The 18,093-nt window shown below is 43.4% G+C and overlaps 1 protein-coding gene across 2 annotated transcripts in view; it reads right to left on the reverse strand.

Moving 5' to 3' along the window:
* COP1 (COP1 E3 ubiquitin ligase) overlaps positions 1–18,093 on the reverse strand; it is a 124,168-nt gene that overhangs the window by 25,715 nt on the left and 80,360 nt on the right. For both annotated transcript variants that reach the window (XM_065842532.2, XM_065842531.2), the window contains exons 16-18: positions 11,642–11,759; positions 7,710–7,834; positions 6,311–6,471 (exon numbers count right to left, since the gene is read on the reverse strand). In XM_065842532.2, the coding sequence (XP_065698604.2) occupies positions 6,311–6,471; positions 7,710–7,834; positions 11,642–11,759 (404 nt within the window). The remainder of the gene's footprint in view (positions 1–6,310; positions 6,472–7,709; positions 7,835–11,641; positions 11,760–18,093) is intronic.

Consider the following 18,093-nt stretch of genomic DNA (forward strand, 5'->3'; position numbering starts at 1 on the left):
ATGCCAGGACAGAGCTCAGAGGGTGTCCTGCAAGTGGGGGAAACGCAATAAGGAAAGACATTTACCAATATTTTTCTTCTTGTACAGAAGACTCAAAATTAAACACTTTCTCCTCATGCCTGTCATCTGCATAATCACATTATCAAGATGGTCTTTCACATGGACTGAAGTGTCAACATGCAGTGAAATTTCAATATAATGCACGAACTGTTAATAATTGAGTACGATTTTTTTTTCACAGAAATTTCCCTGCAGTTGGAATCCAAGGGTTGTGATGAGGAGTAAAACATTGTTATCCACTTGAGTATTTTTTTAATTAATTCTCCTTAGCCACAGAGAAAAAGAGCCCAAAAGGAACATTTGAAGAGATATGGATATGAAAGTATACAAGCATGTTCAGCACAAAGAAGCATATATACTGAACCTGTGACATTTTTTATCTGCAAGGTAGAAATTATTCTGCATATGAAAGTAGTTTTCAAGCAGCATATAAAACAATATATACAGGTGTGTCAATATACATAAGTAATACGCTACATTTTTTTTGGGGGGGCGGGGAATCAACGATGCCGGATGTATCTTTGACATCCTGGGTTCCACTTGTTTTTAACCAAGATTTGAGATTTTAAAATGAGTAAGGAGGGACAGACATGAAAAAGGTAGGATGGAAGAGAAATAAAATGTATTTACTAGCTAAGGAAAGTGCAAAGCATCAAAATAATGAAAGTCGAGAAAGTGTTTTTATCTAAATCATGGCCAGAGAGCAGAGGGCACATCGGGGAGTGGGAAGGCATCACACCAAGAGCCATGAGCTTCACAGCACACATGCTACAGGGCTTAGACTTCCATAGGAGGGAAGAAAGTCTTTGAGGATTTTCAAGAGGGGGAGAAAAACCAGTAGAATAAACCCAATCAAAGTCACATCTCCTTGCTTTGCTTAAAAAGCTGATCATTCCTGGCCTCCCGTAACCTGCCGCGCATTTCAGTCACAAGAGAGAAGATGAAGACCACGGCATTTCCAGGATGAAGCAGCAGCGTGGGACTGCACCGGAGGATAAACCTGCAAAAATAGCAGTTTGGGAGGTGCTGCCCATGATTGCTACAGCCCAGCTCTGGTCTAAGAAAGAAAGGATGAGTCAGAAAACAGCAGGTGCCCTCCCCGAAAACCCTACTGTCGGAGCTGCTCACGCTGCTGCTACCTGTGCCGGCAGCTGGTGTCAGCGGCAGGAGAGGGACAGCTCAGGTCTGATCGCTCCGGGCAGGCATTTATCTCATCAGCTTCAGACTACTGCCTAGGTCTGGCTTAACCGACATCTGAACAACTAGCTGAGGATGCTGCAGAAATAAAACAACACTGAGTTCAATCTGCAAGTCAAGATTCTCACCAATTTTGAGACTTTAAAATTTCAGCAGTAAAGTGGAACAAAAAAAAAATATCAAGTCTTACACTTGTTTTCCTCCCCAAAATCCCATTGGAATTCATATTTCAAGTTACGAGAGATGTAGTTAGTTATAGCCGATACAAGTTACTTAAGAATGACACTGAATAAGCATTTGGTTATTTGGGTATGACAAAGAAGGTTTCATTTTTAATGTTCATAAGTCATCCAAATTAATTAGCGCTTTAAAATGGCAATGAATCACTTCCCGAAATAATTTGTATTGGCTAAATTAATTCCAGTGAAGGGAGCCAATTTGGGATTGTAAATTATCAGAGTCCCCGCCTAGCTCCTCTGTACGTCGTGTACCATTTATTAGGCTACTAGGAAACAAAGGATGGCTACTTTTCATCAGTGAACAAGATTACAGCCCTATTAAGTGACCAGCTTATTACGGTTCAATTAGAGGTTTCTATTTAAAGAATTGAAGCCAGACATCGTTCGAAACAAGGCTGGAGGTTCAGAGGAAAGGAAAAATAAATGGAAGAAAAGCTTATTTTCTGAAGAGATGTACCACACCAAGAGAGTATTTCCATCCTCTTAGATTAACAAGGAGAAGTTCACAGATGCAAGACTAATTATGAAGATACTTCCACCACATGACAGCACCTAAAGGCAACTTCAAACCTTGAGTCCCAGAGCTTGCTTCTCTCACTTGTGGTTCCATGATTGTTTTGAGACTTCCCTAAATTAAAATGACTTTTGAAGAGTGACAACGAGGTGGGTAAACACACACGCGGGTTTGTGCTCTCCCACCTCCCAAGTGCAGGAGGCCTCAGCATCCACCCAGCAGGTACCGCCACCCACCCGCTCACCACAGCAAGATGACTTGGTTACAGCCTGCAGCGATGTTCAAGGGATTTCCCTCTTTTACCCCTCTAAAAGGAAAAAAAAAGAAGACGTACATAAAGCTTTACCTAAGCTAATTCGTGGGGCATTCTCCTGCTCTTATCTGCATCTCCTTACTGGTATTAAAGCCTTGACATTTCTGCCTGAGAAACCCTACCCCGGCTAACCTGCTTATCAGCAGTAATGAATACTCATGCAAACAGGTACAAAATTAAATGGCTTCTTTGCAGTGATTATGATAGATTGAGCCATGCTTAATCTACATAATCAAATTGCTTCTGTGTTCGGCAGTAATACCTTTTTGCCGTCCTGGGAGCAGGTTCAGCCTTGGTTTGTCTTTTGACAGCTTCCTTCTGAGAGACACTAACCATGACTGGGAAAGTGGCCTACTTGAGATGCAATTACTTAACACAGCTGTAGGAGGCACATCTTGAACTCTGCAATATGGCAAAGCAAGTCCAGACAAAAAGTTCCTGCTTTATGGAAGGGGAAAATATCACGTAGGACGCATAAGGGAAGAAAAAAAAGTACAAACCAACCTCTTCCAGCTATTAATACTATCCATGTAGCTACACAAAGCTAGACAGACCCTCCCAAGACAGATAAAACATCTCTACTCACCTAGCTGCAGTGAGCTACTACCACTACTATAATTTCCATCCCCTATGCAAGAGCATCCCTATAGGCAAGAGCACTGTCTGCTTACACATTAATGAAATAGAAGAATGTATTTTCTAATCTCAGGACAAGATTTACGCTTCAAATCAAGCTGGCTAACTCCTGCTGAGGTGCCAGAAACAACGGATGGCACAGGTGTATTATAAAACACTTGATTTTGTTCAGGGGAGATTCCAAAACACATCTCTGGTAAACTCATATTTATCAGGTCGCTTAGGTCAAAAGTGTTCTGAAGCTTTCTCTACTTTTAAATATTGACCAATTTTTAGAGTAAAATGAGAAGTGAGAACAGTTTTCCCCATAAGCTATAAGCGCTTTTTAAAAAATATTAAAGAGTCTATTTACCTTTGTCCAAAACACCACACCAAAAGAAGCAAAGGTTTGCTTCCTGATGTACCTGCTGGTATTTTTCTTCAGTCTAACAAAACTATTAGCCTACGACCTAGTGCTTATTTCTAAACATCACCTAAGAATTGAAAAGCTTGATGCAAAATGCTAATAAGCACTTGCACAGAGCAATTTCTCTCCCTTGTTACGGCTTTGACAGAGGTGGAAAGAAGGTACTGGCCAGACCTCTGCAGTTGGAAAGGTGACAGCTCTAGCAAAAAGGTCCCTGCATCTTCCTAAGTGAAGAAAAAACAACACAGAGGGGGAAAAAAAAATAGGTTTTGGCAAGGGCTGCTGGCACAGCTTGACTTTGGCTCAGGAGGAAGTAAAAGCTTGAATTACACAAAAATAGATTTAAGAAAGAATCAATGACATTTCATCTGAAAGTTTTATTTAAGTTTTAATTAGGATCCGAGATTTTGCACTTAAGTGCATGAAGTGAAGGAGGTACATGTACTCATGCTTCCCAAGATAACTGACAGATCTGAAACTTAACCATCTCATCTCGAAAGGTTAATTAAAGAACAATCCTTGAGAACAACACCGCAGGGAAACCGAAGAGACTCTGCTCCACCGGGGAGCCTCGGGGATGTAGTGCCCACATGTTCCGCCTCACAAATCCCCCAGGTAGCAAACCAAAGCTCTTTCCAGCGACAAGCTTTGAACCAGCTCAGCAAGGTGGGAGAACCGCACGCCCACAGCAGCACAAGCTGGTTTCCCAGCCCACGCCGGGCTTTGCGGGGCTGGAACTGCATCCACGCACCCAGCAGCGGCGAGAGGAAGGCAAGGCGGTTCTTGTAATTAGGAAATTAAGGCAGAGTGACTCACCCAGGATCAAAGCCTGCAAGGGAGTCAGAAATAGGCTGTGGGTTCCCCAGTTCCCACAGATGCTGACAGTGCTGCGAGGCAAAGGCCTGTTCTAGTTCATTGCTAAAAAACACACCGTTTTTTGGGGAAGCCTGTACACACAAAGCTCATTTGAAAAAATTTAAACCAAATTTAACAAATGTTATCAAAACGGAGAACAAAAGAGTTTCACCACTTGAGCAAGACCTTGCGGACATAAGCGACCGTTGGCTGTGCAGTAATTTAATTTCCAAAGTCTCAATTAGGTCAGAGAGGAGGGCTGCGCTGGAACAAGAGGGAAGAGGAAAGGTGAAGAGCACTTTGTGTCTCGCAGTACCGGAGAAGGAACATTTGGGGCTCTTGGCAAAAGCGAGCAAGGCTGCTCGCTCGGTACATGAAGCAGGACGGCATCCACCACCAAGAGGGAAAGCGCGGCAGCAAAAGCACTCGGATCGCAGGCAGCCTTTTGCTCCTTTCTTTGCAAATGAAAGGCAGGGGAGAAACGGGCTAATTTAGAAGAACCCCAGGGAAAAGCAGAGGAATGATTGAAGATTAAAAAAAAAAAAGTTATCAGAACAGCGACAGATTTTGAACGTTGTTTAATGGAGTGAAGCCTGAACGTTATTTGGTGTGATCTTGATGGGCCTGATATAACGATTACATTTTTTTGTGTGATATTTTTCATACTGGTTATGAAGAACGGTTTGACAGCCCTTGGTGACTGCTCAAAAGTGTCTCAGTCACTTAAGCGGAAGTTCTGTCAGAGGTAAAGCATATTAATCAGAGAAAAGACTGACGAGGAGTAGACAGCAACAGAAATAACACCAAGAGTAGGACATCACCATTAGCCTGTTGCCTGTGGAAAAGCTGCCCAAGAGGTCAGCGGGCAGCACAACCCAACACAGAAGCACTGCAGCAAAGGGAGTTCAGAGAAGGGCATTTCTGGACACACAGGTTCCCACAGCACATTTTTTTATCCAGCAGAAAAACGAATTACGCAACTTCCAACAGCTACTTTTCACCCGAGGTGTGACATCTGCCAATACCAAATCCTCCTAAATCCGTAGCCAGCGAGAAGCTGGTGACTCTACATCACCAAGTCTCATACCCACCATTCAAACCACAACAGCCCACTTTTTACTTTTAAATCAAAAGTGCAGTTTCAGCCGCTTAGCTTTATTTTGATATCGATTCAGAAGCATCTATCTGAAGTAAGTTTATGTCAGCGACAACTGAATCCCAGTTGTGGGGGCAGTTTCTTCATACGGAAACAGATTGGTAGATGTTACCCTTCCAAAATGCTATGTCTCTGTGAAGGCAACATCTCAGTACACCAATTAGGCAATATTTCACTTAAGTTACTTGGAAGACTGTATTTAGGATGAGCTCTTCTCCCTTCCCTCCCAACAAGCCCATTAAGTATCTGATCTGCAAACCCTTGCACATAAAAGAGAGTTACTTGCTCAAGTTTGTTTTCTTTTTTTTTTTAATGGAAGGTTTTCAAGAGCACTCTGAATTTCAAAAGCAGCATTTTGTTCTGCAGAGCAGCCCTGTGCCGAAAGGCCACTCTCACAAAAGCTGCGTCAGGTCTGCCTGCAGCATTAGCACACACGCTACGTGTATGAATTAAGTGTCACCGGGACAGCCATTGAGGTGACTGCAGCCTGCGCTCGCCTCCTTTGCATATCTGCTCATCTAAAACACAGGGGTTGTATTTCAATGAGCAAGTCCATGTAGACACAGTAACATTGAGATAAGGCTCCACAGGAGTATCTGCAGGTGCCTTCATTAAAGCAACAAAAATCCCACTAATTTGCCCACAAAAAGATAAGAAAAAAACAACGCAAAGTGCCAGAAATACAATGCTGCTTTGGGGACTTCAGATGCCAAGTAGAGAAACTCAAACACCCAGGTAGAAGATTTAAAAGCACAGCAGTCCCTCCTCCCCAGCATCTCAGTTACTCTGCAGATCCTCACGTTCTCAAACCGATCTGCAATACCCATAAATGGGAAAATACCGAGTCGCAGTCAAACTCTCAGCAGTGCTATTTCACAAGAAAGCAGGAGAGATTCCTTCTGCACCCAGCTGGGTGCCTGAGCAGAAAGCTTACCCCATCTGGTAGTGCCCTCCAGCACACAGCACTCACAAACTCGTTTGTGTCATCTTCTTTACGGTCCTTGTCCAGGACACTTTTGACTGTATCAAACTTGAATGTCAGCAGTGTCTTTGAGAGGCCCTTATAGTACAGGTAAAGGGAATTATTTTCACTTCCTAGAAATAAAAAAAAATAAATAAATACAGAAGATTAGGTTCTGGTAGCAGGAACAGAAATAAGTCTTCTTTTTATTGGTTAAGACAACACCAGACATTTCCTCCTTGTAGTTACCATCATGCTCGTGGTGCCCTGGCAACTGGGAGTGCTCCACAGCACTTTCACAACATTTAATAACAGAACTGGGCTTTATTACAAGACAACTGCAGTTTGCAGTGCACTTGCAAAACATGCAGGATCCCAGCTGTCCCCCATAACTTCCTTTGGGCAGAGCATTTTGAGCAGAGCATCTATACTACCACATAAAACACCGCTACACCCAGCCTGCTCAGTGTTACAGCTCGGTGGCAGGTAGCACCGTCACAGTTTTGCTTGCTGTAATCAAGTATGACAGCTTGGTCTGTGGAGGTTTAAGTAAGAGAGACTAGACAGTGCACAGGCTTTATTTAGAAATCCATCCCAATTTCTGCCTGGCAAGCTGCACAGAGACCAGAGAACACACAAGCTCAGGTTGCTCCCTTCAGTGCTGGTGCAGCCGTCCTGCTCATCCCACAGCAAACAGCCTGTCACCGCTTTCCCACCAAGACCTGTGGATTTACAGAGGTTCAACAGTCTGGCTTAAGCAGTGAAAGGGTGGGAACAGCCAAAAGGCTAATTGCTTCAGGACAATCATAATGTCAGGGATTGGAAGGGACCTTGAAAGCTCATTCAGTCCAATCCCCCGCCAGAGCAGGAACACCCAGATGAGGGTTGTGACCAGGCAGGATTTGAATGTCTCCAGAGAAGGAGACTCCACAATCCCCCTGGGCAGCCAAGGACAATTCAGTCTTCTAAGGAGTTGTTCACAAGGAGGACAAGTAGAGGACCACTTGTGTGGTCCAGGCTACTGCCCTTCCTTGGAAAGATGAAGGAGGACATGTCAGTTGGTAAACTTGAAAGACATTAAGTCTAATCTACAGTAGCTACATTGGCAGTTGACTTTTGGTGACAGAAAGTCTAAATTATCATATATGAAGAATTCACCTGAAATGGGATGAAACTAACTACAGACCCCCCCCTTATATCAAGAGGGGTCATTACTCCATTCCCTGGAAAGGGAGAGGAGAGTGGAAGTTCAGAATATTATTAAAACGCCCCTGCAGCCACGTGGCTCAATTGCTGGTGTGCTTTGCAACCAAAGAGGCACCAGCTCCCAAGGAGCCCCGTTAACGTTTGTCAGGAGGGCGGCTCTACTCACCGCAGGCAATGTAGTCTCCGTTGGACGCGAGCCCTACGAAATTCTTTTCATTGATGTGACCCTTGAAGGAGCGCAAGCAGTGAGGTTTCCCTACGTTCCACAGCTTCAGCTGACTGTCTGTTGACCTGAAAACAATACCACAAATTACGCTGCTGCCATACAGCGGGAACTCCTCACTTGCAGCCCTGCTCCTTAACACCCTACTGGCAACATGAACCTAGGAAACCTTAGTGTGCTTCAGGAGATTTATCCCACTTTCCATCATTTGCAACTCAGCCTGAGCTCGGAAAGGTATCAGGCTATTTCAGAAGCCTGTCAAAATGCATTACGTGTTTGAATAAAAAACTTCCCTGAAGTATTACTCTTCCTTTCTATCAATTGCAGAGTACTCCACAGTACAGCCTTTGGGCCATCGCTGCCCTCCTCGATCCAGGACACACTGATTTTGGTTTTTTCTTAAACCTCCATATCACAGACAAAATCTATTCTGTCCTCTGTGCCAGCTGCAACTCTCACTCATGCCTTTACAGGACTTGGGTAGGAAGCTGTCTCCTCCCTCTCCAGCTGCCCTGAAAACACATTCTTTTCCTGCCCAACATCAAGCAGCAGCATATAAAAACCTATGGGGGTTGCTATTAGTACTACATTGATGTGGTTTTCTCATGTGTAATTGAGATTGTATGGGTACAGATCTCAAACTTCCACTTTTTTCACCTTGGAAGCAAAGCTCAATATTGCTATTAAAAATACATGAATTCTGCTGGGATTAACAACTCAGTTGGGATTAAATAAAGATTGTTGTTTTCCATTGCTCCTCCTCTCATGCAAACATACCTGCCTTCAAAATGTTCTTTGTATCTACTGCGAGCAAACATTTTCCCTTTGGCAAAAGAAAGGAGGTGGGAGTAGTCTCCTCTGCCTGGCAGAGCTTAACTAAAATAGGAAAATCCCAGGTTTCCAAGAGATATTGATTAATTTCTTCCCCCAAACCTGAGAGGACACAAGCCCAGACATTACTCCAGTGATCATCAGGCTTCGATATTTTGCCACTCACTGACTTTTGGTGATACACTCCACAACAGGGAAACAAACACTGATGTGGTGGGACCAGAGCACCACGAAACCACCCTTGAGGAAAGCGGTAGTGCTGTTCTGAACTTAAATTTGAATTAAATTAGGAGCAGGACCTGTCAGCATCCTGAATGGAGGCGACACTCCCCTTGTGCAGGTCACAACACCCAACCTTACTGCTTTCTGAATATTTAGAATTGAAAGGAATAAACAAAACAAAACACCCAATATCCATCAAATATTACCAACAACCTAAGACATTAGCCCTGCACCAATGTCACATTTACCTAAAAATATAGCACAAAAGAGGAGAGATGCACCTCATGCTATACTGCAAACCCCTTATCTCAGCCCTCAGTGACAGCTGGAATGACAAAGGAGCGATAAGGGAGCTGCAGCAAGATTTGTTAGTCATTTGTAATAACAATATGAGGTCAGGTCAGAATGAAAGTATGAACTTTTATCAGTAAAACTGTGACTTAAGCAGGAGTGCCTTCCTCATCCCAGGTCTTGCCCTAAAACAGAGTATTCAGCTTTTCTGCCTGATGGTTGTTCCACATCTACCCCTGTCCTATGCTGCTGGTCACCCTCCCTTCCCTTGTCCTCACCATCACAGTACCAGCACAGAAAGGGCAAAAAAGTATATGCAATTGCTTTTTTTGGCCCATGAGTGCAGGGAGGTACCTTCTGTGCTGTTAGGGCAGTTGTGTTAAAATATTGCTTTTAAAAGCTTCAGAGTTGCCTGGAACCTAAACTTTTCTGAAGGCAGCAAAAGCCTAATCCCTGGTCTACAAGCTGTCAGATTCCTGTGACAGCTTTTGCTATTAGCTAACCCATCAAGAAGACCTCATATATAGGCACTTAACCTCTATATTTTCATACTGTACACTCTAGACATCTTCATTACAATAAAAACACTTAAAGTCTATTACTAATTGAATGCTTTTACTGTTAACAAATCCCCATCAAGCTTTCACCCTGTTTGCATTGCTTAGGATAAGCATTCTGTAAAGAAATAAAGTGATCCACCACTGGACTGCAAGGAGAGGAAAAGGCCATTGATGCTGCTGGTGTTACCCTCCTCTTCTGGTTTCATATTCCCTCCAAAAAAAAAAAAATATCATGGATGCACTGCTTTGTTAAATCTGTCTCGCTGTAAATCAGCACTGCAATCAATGTGTTGTGCTAAATACCACACAGTTCTGAACACCCTTGAGGTCAAAAACTAACTCTATAAGGCAAAGTAAATCAATGCAATCTATAAAACAGCTTTAGCTAGAAATCTAGAGAATCTGAATATACATACAATTTTTTCTTAAAAGAAATCAGTGCTTGATTTTTGGGAGTCACTACTGCTGTCTCCTCTCCTCAATTTGCAGAAGAAAGACTTAAAAAATAACCTGTTCTCTCTGACATTTATTTCTGTTCATGCAGAAAAAGATACATGAGCCCTCCAGTCAGTCCTCTACACCCTGTTGTTGCCTGTCCAAGTCTGACAGCTCTATCAATATTCCTCCCAGGACTGTGGGATAAGCTTTCTCAGATGGTCGGCTCAAGCAAGACAGGGCCACCCTGTCCTGAAACACCCCATGGATGCTGCTGCACTTGATCACGGCTGTAAAACATCCCCAGCCTCCTCCCGCTTCTATTAAACGCCTTCTTCTCACCCAAGATTTGGTTCAAAGCATTAAATTTAATTTGCTCTGTGTTCTAGGTATGAATTTGCACCCTTATAGAGTTATAATGTTAATGGAAATAAGAAGAGAAGAGCTGATTAAATATCAACCAAACCAGAAGCCACCAGGGAATCTTCAGCTTGGAGTAACTCACTAGCAGCCTGAATACACCTAAAAATGCTCTTTTTTGGCTCCAGGCTCACAAAACCAAGATGGATAATCATTGGCTCAGTACAAGGTAACAGAAGTACCTTCTGGGACTAGATGTCCCCCTGTAATCCACTCCTGCTGCCCCGGGGTGTTCTACAGGAACATGGTGAGATCAAAGCTTCTTCTGCAGCCCCCCAAGGCTGCTTGTGTTTTCCCCACGGTGGAAGATGGGCTCAAGCTCTGGTTTATCGCAGAGGCTCGCAGTCAGTCATAAAACCTTTCACCGTGTGATCTGACAGATGCTCTTTCCCGCATGGTTGAAAGCCTCCCTAAAACTGAGGCAGTCACATCTGGCTTTGGGACAGACACATCTGGGCACTTCAATGAAGTTACAGAATATCGTTCTTTGGCATTTCCATAGCAGATTTATGGCCTACCCTGGCTGAAAAGCCGCATGCTGTTAAGGCCACAAAATGCAACTTTGCCTTGTCTGCTTTCTAACCCAAGTATACTCCTAAATAGGGCCTTCACAGAGCAGATTCACAAATTAACAACAAACTGCCCAGTCAGTTCTACCTGAGTAGCTTTCAGGTTGTGGCTAAATCTCTTCTTCAGACATAGTAGCACCATTTGATCACTTCTGTCACTCATCAGTTGTGTTTTACTGCAGATTATTATCCTCAGGGCTCTGTCAGCAGCTGCAGAGCTCTGACAAGGGGCATCTTCAGCACTTTGTAAAAATGGGAGTTCACCCACAGCCTCCCACACTCGGGGCTTGTAGTCAGGAGCTGCATTCAGTTGTCTTCATATTCCTCCTCTTATGCATTTTAGCTTCACAAGACAGAGTGAGAGCCAAGTGACACTGGGAATTAATTTCTATTTTTGTCTTGGAAGAAGAAGCAACGATCTGCTCCCCAAAAGCGCAGCAGCTAGCGCGCACGGCCGCCCACACGGGTGACCTTGCACCGTGGCCCTGAGGAACGCCAGAAAGCAAGGGCTACGAAGTTTTTAGCCTACACAAAAGGCAATACTTACGCAGAGACAATTTCTTCCCCGCTCACAAATTTTGCGTAGGAGACCGCCTTCCGATGCCCTTTGAACACCATGATCGGCTGCTTAGTGTTGCGAAGATCGTAGTAGTGAACACAGTGATCTGGAGGTGAGAAAGAAAAGCGGGAAAATGTAACCATGGGACATCTAATAGTCAGCTCACAATAAAAGTGCTGCCTGAAGCTTCCATATCTCACCGAGAACCTCATACAGGAGAAACAGTCTGCACTATAGCAAAGGCGTGTTCAAAAAGGTTTCTTAAAATGGCCCAGAAGTTCAGTCTGGAAGAGTCCGAGTGGCATTTCAAATAGTCGTCAAGGGAAAAAGGTGCATCCATGTGTGTGTGCACATCCACATGTCCTCCTGCAAAACCCACCTGCAGCAGTTAAAAGGACTCTCGTCTTTCCTGCCCACACACTCTAGTTGCCATTTCTAACTCCCCGCACATCTTTCTCCTTCCTCAATCTGTCCCATCTTGGAAAACTGCTGGAGAAGCCCAGGCTAAAAGCTCAGTCTGTTTGCTACTTAAATGGAATTGTGGAAAGTAGGGACTAAATTGGTTGTGCTTACCCTAAATGGGTAACCTTTGTACTTTTGTTATTTGCTTCTCTCCTTTATTACCAATCAAGAGAGAATTAGCATTTCTGCTAATGAAAGAACAGAATAAAATCCAGTTCTTAAGATTTCCTTCACAGATGCGTCACAGTTCCATGACCACATAAAAAGGACTGCAACAGAATTAGCAAGACATTTCACTATCTGCACAACTAAACGTCAATTCCCAAGAAAACCAAAAAATAAGAATAGAAAACCCCAGGGACCCAAGCCCCAAACATCCTCAGTGTTTTTTCCAAATCAACAAGGTTAATAAGCTCCTCCCTTCCTGACTTTCAGCCTTTGATGTTCAACTTCGTTTAATTATCCCCTGCTATTCTGGAAGTGCGAGAGAGAAGGCTACACACACACAAGGAAACAGGCTGGACGCCTTTCTCATCAAGTAACTTGCAATACCCAGATATCAGCCGAAAACTGCTCTGACCCTCCTCCCACTGAAATAACACCAACGGAAGTTCATCACAAAGATTATTACATAGAAATGAATTTAAGTGCCAATAGCTACAGTTATTTCTGTATTTGCACAGCGTTTCAAAGCCGGGCTCTCAGCCATGCAAACAACACCCAGCTGTCATCAGAAATCCCGTGTGGTTTGAGAGATAACTGGATTTACATCGATCAAGCTACAGCAACCACTGTCAGACTGGCAAGGGTGGCTTCCCACCCGTACTAACGGGGTAATTAGTGGCTGTGGCAGGATAAGGGTCTACATCAGAAACACCTTCAGTGAAACGAGGCAAGCAGGTGAGTTGCCTTCCTCTCTAACTGCTGCCAGCATCTTCCTCTCTAACTGCTGCCAGCATCTTCCTCTCTAACTGCTGCCAGCATCTTCCTCTCTAACTGCTGCCAGCATCTTCCTCTCTAACTGCTGCCAGCATCTTCCTCTCTAACTGCTGCCAGCATCTTCCTCTCTGCACGTGATGGGATCAGAGACTTTTCCAGTAAGAGGTTTCTGTGTGCAACCACACTAAGTTTTCTCAATCACTCACAACAGGTAGTGGACTGTCAAATTACTATTACACCCATTACTGCCAACACAAAAACACTGAAAAGTACTGTACCCCCAAGCACTCTTTTGAACACTCCCGTTTCTTCTACTGCTGAAATATTAACCCTCTGAACAGCTGACACTATCGACCAAAATCCCAGCATGTTCCTACCATTTGGGTATTTTAATTGGTGTTAGACAAGATGATGTTGTAAAAAGGTTATTCAATAAACGGGTTAATTTTTGAAGAAACATTGAATTAAGCGTTAATATTCCTTCAACAAGATTTGGGCATCCTGGTCTCTTCCACCTCTGAATCACAGAATAGTTTGGGTTGGAAGGGACCTTCAAAGCTCATGTAGCCCAATCCCCTGCCATGAGCAGGGACATCTTCACCAGCTCAGGTTGCTCAGAGCCCCGTCCAGCCTGGCCTGGGATGTCTCCAGGGATGGGGCATCCACCACCTCTCTGGGCAACCTGGGACAGTGTTTTGCCACCCTCACTGTAAAAAATTTCTTCTTCATGTCTGGCCTGAAGGTTTGAGCCAAAAAAATCCACATTTTCTCATGTGGCTGGTGTACCTGCTGCAGGAGCTACAAAACAGTTAACTGGCAATTGTTATTTTAATGAGCAGAATGATTCTAGCATGGCTTTCTATCAGGAACCAGTTAGTGGATAAGCCTTTCAAGCCTATTTTTGCTCACAGTTTCAACCTCCTCTCCAGCTGGCCTGTCATTAGGGTACCTTTTGAGCACCAGATCTTATCCTTCAGCGGGCAGCCGGAAAGGTGTACCTGAGGATTGCTGTGTGTGAGCAGCTGGAGCAACAAGGGGAGGAAAGAGCTACAGCAGGAAAGACAAGTCCATTTGCAGAGTAGAGACACGAAGCTGCATTCACCCTCTAAAAATCAGAATAAACAGCTCAAAGCCTGCCGGCATCTGGTCCCAGCACCACATGTGCCTCCCGGCGCCAGCAGGGCAATCAATCACTGTCTGCTCTGATCACAAGTCTGAGGGAATGGGTAAGGCCAGTGGGTTCTAAAATTAGCCACTTAATTATTAATTGATTTCAGCAGCCAAAGTGTTGGTGCCCAATTGAGTTTGTTTTTTTTTAATTCAATTGAAGCAGCTATTTTTAAGCAGATATATGAAGACAAATGCTCACTACATTCATTAAAATCAGAACAGGTGGTCATGTTTTACAATTAAAGAGATACTCTCTCTTGTAGGCCATATGGACCTTCCGAAAACACGATAAAAATGCCATCTGCCAAGGAAGCAGAGCGCCCAAAAATGAAGTGAAATGAGAAAAAAATACAACTCCCAGGTACCCTGGTAGCAGCTTCGCCTGGTGGAATTTGATAAGCTGAGATTGTCCGAAATCAGCAGCATCCCGGGCATGCCAGTAGGTCCAAGGTGAGGTGCTTGGGAAAGCTCAGAAAATGAATCAGTTCCAAAAGGAAAAGAGAATGGGCATTGAGGGGAATCAAACACTTCCCACACTCTTTAAGAGCATCCCTGGAAGAACACAGACCATACTCCACTGCTAACCAGGGACGCACGGGGGTGTTTGCTGGTTTTGCTCCTCAAACATAAGCATTAAAATCATTATTCGGCAACACTTTTACAGTTCCCACCCTGACCAGAAAACTAATTCAGGACTATTTCAACTTGGAAATGACATTTCCACAGTTAAAATCCTCATGCCCAACCCTTGGGCAGCAACAGCTCGCTGCTTTGTTTTCAGGCTTAACTGAAATATATGAGCTAATGGGAAAGAGCATGTATATATACAATACCATAACGAATTAAACACTCTGAAGAAATTCTCATCTAGTTCAACGTCACTGCAGAAGCTGAGCACAGCAGGATACTGCTGTTCCACCTTCTGATTTCAGATGTTTGCTGGCAGGCAGTATTTGATATACATACATACATATATATGTATACACATATCATTTTTTAAGCTATCTCTGAAGGCCAAAAGGGCAGCTGAGCTCTGCCACTGCTGCTGAGAGGTCTCCAACCACAACCCTGAGTTTTTAAATAGCACTTTTGCAGAACGCTCAAGAACTGCTTACTTCCCTTAAGATGCTGCTGTTTTCACCTTTGAGTCGTTTAGTGACAACTAACCAAGAATTCAGACTTCTCCAAGCTTCTGAAAGATCTCACCACCTCTTCAGTAAGTACAACACGCAAAGGATGGCATTCCTCACAGCCCAAAATTCACAGTATTTCAGTTGCAAGAGCAGGGACGAAAGGGAAGGATGGGTTTGTGATGTATAAGGTGAGAGTTCAGCGCCTTTTCAATCTTGGTTCTCAAATTCAGTCTTATTGCAGGGATAGGGATGCAGTAAACGAACAGATGATGTGGTTACAAAATGTTAGGAAATCAGGTGAAAAACTTATTAAAAAAAGAAAGCAGCAAATTGCTAATGGAGCCAGCAGCATCTTGGGTAATTTCAGAGCTGTTCAGAAAAATGGAATTGCTCTTGGATTGTCAGTTATTTAAACAACAACAAAAGACAAAGTCTGTTTTGGCCAAAAGTGATTTTCCTTACACTTAGACTTGTTAATAAAATTCACAAAACAGCTGTTACTACCAGACTTCAGGCTCTCATCACCTTTTGCAAAGCTCTTAGAACACAGTGAGCAGCAACTCCTTGCCTACACAGAGTCAGGAAGGGTTAAGAAAGAGCATCCCACAGCAGCAGTTCCACTGGGTACCAGGACATCCAGGGTAGCAACACACAACACTCAAAAAGCAAAGTGATTTAATTCTCCAGGTACCCAGCAATTCCTCAGTAACATTCATTTTCCAGGTCATATACTTCACCCATCTCTACCACAAACATTAACCGGTCAACAGCACAAGCTAACTCACAGACCCCCCCAAGGCTTTTCTGACCAAAACCCACTTACCACAAGGGATATGAAGGCAAGGACAGCAATGGAAAAATCTACCTGCAATGCAACAGTTTTATATTCAATGGATGTAATGACTAGAAAGCCTCAGGAGCTGCATACAAAGGTTCTGTGGCTCCCCTCCGGAAAACTGAATTGCTGGAGAATCAATGACCATTTTTCTTATTTCGATCATTTAGAAATGCGTAATTCTCAACTGTTCAATATTCAGATTATTGACCCATTCAAAAAATAAGTAATTTACATTGCTCTCAGGTTTTTTCAGTGCTTATAGACTTGAGAGTGTAAGTAGTGCTCACTGCTACACATCAGATGAATGTTACAGCTGAGAAGCTGCCCATATTCAAAACCAAAGGTGCAGGGTGGGAAGCCAGATATTAATTAAGTGATCTGTTACAAGTCTGTTGTTATCAAAGCACATTTTGCTCCTTTCCCCCCCGCCCCCCTTTTCTTTTTTTAAAGATCTCCAATACCCAACTTAGGTGTCAGATTAATTTGATATATTAATGCTCTGGCTACAGCCCGCAGTCCTGCATGTCTCATGCTACAGCTGTTTTACCGCAACAGAAGCCCAAGTTAAAGCATAACGGTTACATGTATTTATCTTGTGCTTCTTTGACCATGATGATCTGATTTGTTGCATCTAGTAACTCACATCCTCAGCTGACGACTCCCTCAGCTTTTTCTATTTGTTTTCCTCCAGCTGAACTTCAAGCCTGGATCAAGGCTGCATCTTTTCACCAGTGAAGCTCTGTGCAACAGTAGTAAGAATAAGAGACAACTTATAGTCTGAGGGGTGTATTTAAAGGACTTGCTCAACCAGATTTAAACTGAGTCAGAGCAAATTCAGTGCAAGAAACCTCTGCTCACCTCCAATTAGGTTATCTTGAAGAAACAAGAGCAACAAAATGAAAGGGCACAAAAAAGCCTACAAAATATTTCTGGCCAGAAAAAAAGACAAGTGGTTTATTTTGGGGAGTTTGATTCCGTTTCTACTTTCACTGGTTAAAAAATTATTTCAGAGATCCTGAAGGACGCTCACCATTGCTCAATACATACTGAAGAGGTTAGCTGAAATCTAATTATGTTTAAACATCTACCTATAGAAACTGATCTTTCACTTTTTTCTCCTCTGTAGATCAAGCGTAAGCAAAATCAGCACACAGAGTGGACAGAACGAAGCCTTCGAAGCTGTCTCAAATTGTATCTAGGCAACTTGTTTAGCAGGAAAATATAATCATATCCTTATGCCTTCAAGTGTCCAGAGCCCAGTGGTTCAAACCAAAGCTTGTGTTTCAAGTGTCTCCGGCTGAAAGAGCACATGTTGTCCTCCCCCCAAGTGGTGTTCCAAGAAGAAGAGGGCAAGCCACCTTTATGATTTTTTTGTTGAACATAAACAAGTAGGAAAAGAGCAGAAATTCAACATCAAGACAGGTTAACCAAATGTCTCTTTCAGCCAGGCTTGGTGTGATTTCTTGCAATAAAAATGAAGCTTGTATCCTCAGAGGTAAAGCCTTTGGCTCGACTAAAAATGGAAACTGAATCAGGAGGTTCGCGCGCAACCTCAGTTTCCACTGTTAAAAGCTCTTCTTCTGTTAGTATGGAAAAAGAGGAAGACAAAAAGGGACAACATCCCGATTTAAAAATAAACTCAAATCAACACTGTATTGCAGTCAACTGAAGATGACTTGGCACATCAGATGCCTCGGTCCTTAGAGAAACCTGAACAAGGGCCAGGTAAATCAGTACTGCTCTGTCCCAAAAACCCGAGAAAAGACATACAGCTGCTATTAGAACCTCAACCTTGAAGATAAAATGCTTTAAAATTAGTTTTCCTTTCATTTGAGAGGAGACCTACAAAAGCCTCAGCACTCTCTTGACCTTGAAGCCATCTAACAATCTGCATGCAT

This window comes from Patagioenas fasciata, chromosome 6, assembly GCF_037038585.1.
Source record: "Patagioenas fasciata isolate bPatFas1 chromosome 6, bPatFas1.hap1, whole genome shotgun sequence".
Lineage (NCBI taxonomy): Eukaryota > Metazoa > Chordata > Aves > Columbiformes > Columbidae > Patagioenas > Patagioenas fasciata.